The sequence below is a fragment of the Apium graveolens genome, chromosome 4 (assembly GCF_009905375.1).
Source record: "Apium graveolens cultivar Ventura chromosome 4, ASM990537v1, whole genome shotgun sequence".
NCBI lineage: Eukaryota > Viridiplantae > Streptophyta > Magnoliopsida > Apiales > Apiaceae > Apium > Apium graveolens.
The window spans coordinates 86,592,249-86,598,594 of record NC_133650.1 but is presented as its reverse complement, the minus strand read 5'-3'; the positions used below and the strand labels follow the sequence as shown (position 1 = coordinate 86,598,594).

General features: G+C 36.4%; 1 protein-coding gene across 1 annotated transcript; it reads right to left on the bottom strand.

Annotated features, from left to right (window-relative positions):
* Window positions 1-4,081: 4,081 nt before the first annotated feature.
* LOC141718707 (uncharacterized) lies at window positions 4,082-5,182 on the bottom strand. The gene is made up of 2 exons (XM_074521086.1): window positions 5,000-5,182; window positions 4,082-4,750 (listed from the first exon to the last, which is right to left on the bottom strand). Exons 1-2 carry the CDS (start codon window positions 5,180-5,182, stop codon window positions 4,082-4,084), a joined length of 852 nt encoding a protein of 283 aa, XP_074377187.1.
* Window positions 5,183-6,346: the final 1,164 nt, after the last annotated feature.

Here is a 6,346-nt window from a genome sequence, read left to right as displayed (position 1 = left end):
AACTTACAACTGATAATAAAAGTATTCTTACAATTTGACTATCTCTCTACCCCATGAAGCTTCTGCTAGCTCGATCCAACTCAACTGGAACCTTAGCCCGCACTTTGGACTGAGGAACTTCACTATCATCCATATCCTTGTCAACTGTAACATATATATAAAAACATTCGCAAGAGTGAGCTAACTAGCTCAACAAGTCATGATAACGATAACTGAGGTTAAACAATGATCAAATGAAATGATTCAAAGGAATCAAGTTTCTTTTCAACTAATCATTAGAACTGGATATTCATTTTAGGTTTTAAAAACCAAGGTTAGGCTGCTGATCAGTCACGCACTAACCCCGAGCAAGCACACAACACTGCTCTAATTACTGGATCCAAGGCACACATTGGCCTAACTTGACCATTGGTATGGTCTAACCACGAATCTGGTCCACATATATGAAAACTATCCAATCCTAAAGCAGTTCAATATGATAAACAATATAATTTGCTAACACAAGATCATAATCAATGATGATTAAAGATTTGAATAAAATGTAAGGAAACTCATGAATATCACAAGGGTATATCAGGGTATGTAAAAGAAACAGCTTTTAATCTGTGAAAGAATCAAGTATAAGACAAATAATAATTTTTCGAAGTATAGTTCTTTGATGTTATAAAGAATGGCTGGAGTATAAAAGTTTTTGTCTTTTCAAACAATTTTTACTCCAGTGTTTGGTGTTTGGTAGTTATACATTTGGGGAGTAGTATCATATTGGTGTGATTTGGTATCTTGAGGATCAACAAAGGATGGTTTACAAAGAATAAGGCTTACAGCTCAAGATCAAGAAAAATCAGGGTTCAAGGGTAAATGGTCTAAAGCACTTGCAAAATAAAACATGAGTTATTTTGCATAATAACGATATGTTATAAAACAGTTCAAAAATATTTGCGATGTATTTTGGAGGAAAGTTCAGAAATATTTGCCTTACAGGCTTTACAACTATTACTGATCAATTCTGAGCTGACTCTTCCGCTCAGGCTTTAACGTCCAACCACTAAATCCCATTGGATTCGACTTCGACACTCAGGTCTTTCTGTTGAAACTCTATTGAGTTCGTCGACTGACTACTAGGTCATCTTTAGTCCATCGTCCACTTTCAGGTTCCCGATTATAACCTACAGGGTCGAAATACCCTACGTTAGACGTCTAGGTATGCTTGACATATCCTCGATACTAATTTTTACCCAACGATATTCAAACTCGACTCGTAATTTTATGGATTATTATAATATAACAACACACCCAAAATTCAGGGTTCATATTCTTGAGAAATCGGTTTGGTATTCATTTTCCGAAAATACGTATACTTGTAGTTTTACAAAATCAGGGTTATGGATTTTAGAAAATTATTTCATCACATCGTGCAATCAAGTTTCATATAGAACACATATAGATCTATATAACCATTCGACGTCCTGATAATCGTTGGATACGCTCCCGTATTTTTGTAGGTAAATTTCCCCGGAAAACGGGCAGCGTCTCCTTTGTTTATCGGACTACCCGTCGATTCATCAATCAACGTCAAACCAACAACAATCAGCCAGACATTTAATTCAATCCACACTACTTAACAAACAATCCCCTTCAAATTTCATAAATCCCAATCGCAATCTCTACATACCCAATAATTGTTTATCCCTTTTTTGAAAACAATGTTACGAATTATATTAAGAATTTAAAATTTTAGGACTCAGAATAAACATCACAGTCCACCGTCCACTCGTAAATAGTCATCGCAGACGGCGGCAAAATATCGCGGGAACCCGATTAATTCTCGGGTTTCCAACGCGTATTTCACCGATTAATTAGTTTTCCGCACGAGGATTATATCACAAATACTAGTCAAAATTATGCCTGCAGAAAATAAAATAATTAATAATTAATTAAGAGAAACTCAAATCATCCGCGTGCAATCGCACGCACCAGAACCACCGCACAACAGCAACACAAAATGGCCGGAACTACACGGCTCTATATACTCAGGCCAAGCACACATAGAGGAACAACACACGCAGACACACTTGACAACACACACATATGTACACATATATACCGTACACACACCCATCGGAAAAGAAGGAAACAGGCGGCGATATCGCCGGGAAGCAAGAACTCGGCGATGTGAATCACCACGAACAGGGAAGGGAAGGGGAAAATGATTGAAAGAAAGAAAACAGAGGTTACCAGGAAGATTAAGTGAATAATCAAGGGGAAGAGAGACATATATAAGAGTGAGAGAGAGATATGAGAGAGGTTCAGGCGAGAGATGAGAAGTAGGGGCTGTGTATTTTAATTATTTGTTTATTGATTTATTTCCCCAATCAGCAACTAACATGAGGCTACATGACTGCTAAAAATCAACACGTGTCTAGTTTTCCACTTGCAAGCCCGATATCGACCCGTAATTAACAATTAACGAACCGAGTTGCATTTAAAACGGATTCAGAAAATTACGAAAACAGTATTAAAATGTTACAAATATCCCGAAGTTTAAGAAAACATAAATTTTATAATTTTAAAATAATTTCTGAAATGCAGTTTATATCCGCTTTTAGCAATTAAACGAATCGACATGCCGGTGAAATTAATCCCGAAAATTTCAAAAATTATTTTAAAATTCTCGAAATATTCCCAACTTAAATAAATATGAGTTTCATAATTTTTGAAGAAATCTGGAATTAAATATATATTTTATAATTTAAATGTAATCAGAAAATCATACAGGGCTAAATAATTGATAAAATATTGATATTTAAATTTTGTAAAATCCTAAAAATAATTATTAAGATTATAGAATCATAAAACTAATTTTAGAGACAATCCAATTATTTACGGATTTAGAACTCTAATAAAATCACCTTTAAAAATTAAAACAGAATAATATAACTCAATCTTTAACTACACATTCCAATCCTTTGTACCAATAAATCACAGACAAATATCATATATCAATATACTGCTATCAAAACCAAAACACATATTTTATTCAATTACTACTTCCACAATTACCTTTTTAAATAATTCAAAAATACATGGGTCGTTATACTATCGGTATCCACACGAATGCTTGAACTCAAGGATTGGATGTGTACTAGGACAAACTCGTTTCTTCTTGCTCTCTGCATCTTCTCTCTTGGTGGCTAGGGTTTTAGTAAAAGTCTTGCTTGCAAAATCAGCCACAAAAAAGATATCATATAGAGAGTAGAAAACGAATTATAACTCTTAACTAATTAGGAGTTATTATTAATTCAAAATTCCTATTTGTATTATAATTAAGTCTCACTTAATTATTTAACAAATAAATTTCATAATTAATATTAGTAAATTCAAATATCAATATTTATATACTTAATTAATATTATAAATAATTCAAATTACTTTAATATAATTTAAATCCTATTTAAATTAAATTATCCTTCAAGCATTATTATTACGTTGACAACGAATTTTAAATCTAATTTAAAATCGTAAAATCTAGTAATACATCATTTCTACCCAAGTAATAATAATTGAATCGGTGATCGATTAAACCTTTTGTGAATAATGTACAATGTAATATAATCCCTTTAACCATATATTATAGATTAAACTAGAGGCATGTAATGTGTCATCCTCATTATAGTTTTATCCAAGTTTCCTTGATCAATGAGTAGACTATCATAACAAATCAACATTTGAGCATGGCCACGCATTTCATAGTCTAGCTCACACAAGAGGCCAATAATATCACTCCTAAAATAGGAGGGTTAAATCCCATCTTGATCATTCATATTTCTCATACAATTCATAATATACCCAATGTCCACTTTTATCATTATCCGATCTTGACACCGCTTGGTCGCCACACATTTCCCCTACTCCAAACTCGAGCGGGAATTTCATCTTCAAGTGGAGGAATGACGTAATGGCTTCCAATGCCGAGATTGTTGTTCGGACTAGAATGGCATTTTGGCTTGAGTTTGCACTTATTGCATGGAACTTAACTATTTTCCATACTTGGCAAGGCATCGTGCCGAAAAGCACAAGCAAGTCAATGCACAAGCAAGTCAATTGTTCCAACCATTTTTACCTCATTACCCGTGAATCCATAAAGAGGCGAATAGGTATTTTCTAGCTTTCTATCCCCCGTATCCATTCGCGCTAAGGCGTGATGATATAGGATGTCGACGGAACTACCATTATTGACAAGGATCTTTTTTACTGTATTAGTGCCCATTTTGGCGGTGATAACCATCACATCATGATGACCTCTTATGATATTTGGAGCATAATCTTCATCTGAAAAGGATATGACTAGAGATGAAGAGGGTTTGTATCTTTTGGGACATTGAGGATTAACATTACACACTTCTCGGGCGTATGACTTACGAGAGTTGTTTGACATGCCTCCGGAGGCATAACCTCCGAAGATTACATCGATTATTCTGTCATCTTGTCTTTGATGAGTCTGGCCCTGTCCTTCAATATAATGGACGAAATGGCCTTTTCTGATTTTGGATTCAATGAGATTGCTTAATTTATAGCATTGTTCTGTAGTGTGTCCCATATCTTCATGATAATCACAGTATCGAGAGATCGGAGGGCGACCTGGCTTCATCGGCCTTGGAGGTCGAAAGTCGGGTTTTGTCTTTAAAATTGCTAAGATTGTTGCTTTATCGACTGTGAGTTTGGTAAATTCTTTATCTTTTCTGTCATGGGGCTGCCATTTTTTATCTGAAATAGATCATCGCTGATTTTTTTATTGACCTCTCGGGCTTCGACGCTCTTCCTTTCCATTATCTCTTCTCGGCGGTGAACGTCAAGGGGATTTGGAGTCATATATTCGCGTTCTCGGGGACCGGGGACTATAAGTTCTTGACCTGTCATACTTATAGCTAGAGCGTCAGGGAGATCTTATACTACCCACTGCTTCTTGCACTGTCATTCGGTGTTCAATAATTTGAAATACCGCATGAAGATGTTGATGATGTTTTTCTATGAGTTCTTCTAATAAAATGCCATGTCGGCTTCCATCAATGCCTGCTGCTAAATAGTTCATCGCCAAAGGCTCCTCTAAGTCTGTTATCTCAGATATAGCTTGATGAAAGCGACCTAAATAGCTTCTCAAGGATTCGCTAGGCCTTTGACGCATCGTAATCAAAGATTCCGTGATTTTGCCTCCTTAATAGTTGCTTGAAAATCTTTTCTGAAATTTAGCCTTTAATGTAGTCCAGGAATCGATCGACCTAGATGGGAGATTATTGTACTAATATAAGGTTGTGCCCTATAAGCATGTAGAGAAGAATTGGCAACGGGCGACTTCTGAATGTTCATAAAATATCATTCGACCGTTAAAGGTGTTAAGGAATCCGGATGGGTCAGTTGATGCATCAAATTGGTCGAGTGCCGGTGTTTTTAAAGTCCTGTCTATCTTAGCTTTTTCGATGCTTCAAGATAGAGGGCTTTCCACTGGAGCTTCGAATCTCGATTGAGTTTTAACTAGATCACGCAACTGAGCCATGTCTTCCTGCATTTTCAGGAACTCCTCCTGTGATATCGAGTCTGTTGACATCGAACCTTGCGGGGTTCCCCTGAAGAGATTTTCTTGGGGCGTTGAGGTCTTGAATATATAGATTGATTAGAAACTTCCTCCTCATCATAATAGTAATCTTCATCATCCTCCGACAGCTCCACATAATCGAGTTCCTCATCACCACCTTCCTTAATCGACGCATGTTTTAACTCCTGCTACAAACATTGAATTTCTCTTATTTTCTCTAGCTTCGCCTCTAGTCTTTTGGTTTCAGCCTCTAACATCTTGAGTTCCTCATCCGAACCTTCCATACCCTCTATCTCCTGTTCTCATAAAAGCTTCTTCTGCTTCAACTTTTGTATATGCAACTAGCATCACTGGAGAGCACCTGTTTTCCCTTTTCTGTTAAAACACGAGAACGAGTATCTTTGACGATTCTCCTCTTACGTTTGACTGGTGGTCTCTACGCCTGAGAGCCCTCAGGTGGGGGGGTTTTCTCCACCGAAAAAAGCCGTCTTGGCTTGAGGGTCGACGGTGCCTTATCTTTTTCTACTGGATCAACATGCTCTGGTTTTTGAACAGTTTGAATCTCCGCGGTGTTTTCACATTTCTTTGGATCTGCTTCTTCAATGATCATATTGGAGTATCAAATTTAAGAGCTCCTTCTAGCGCCAAATGATGGTCCTAAATATGAGCCATGTTTATGTGACGAACAATACTCTTTATTGATATTTATTTTTCCAAACCCCTCTAAGTAGGGCAATTAGTCTCTATTTATAGGGA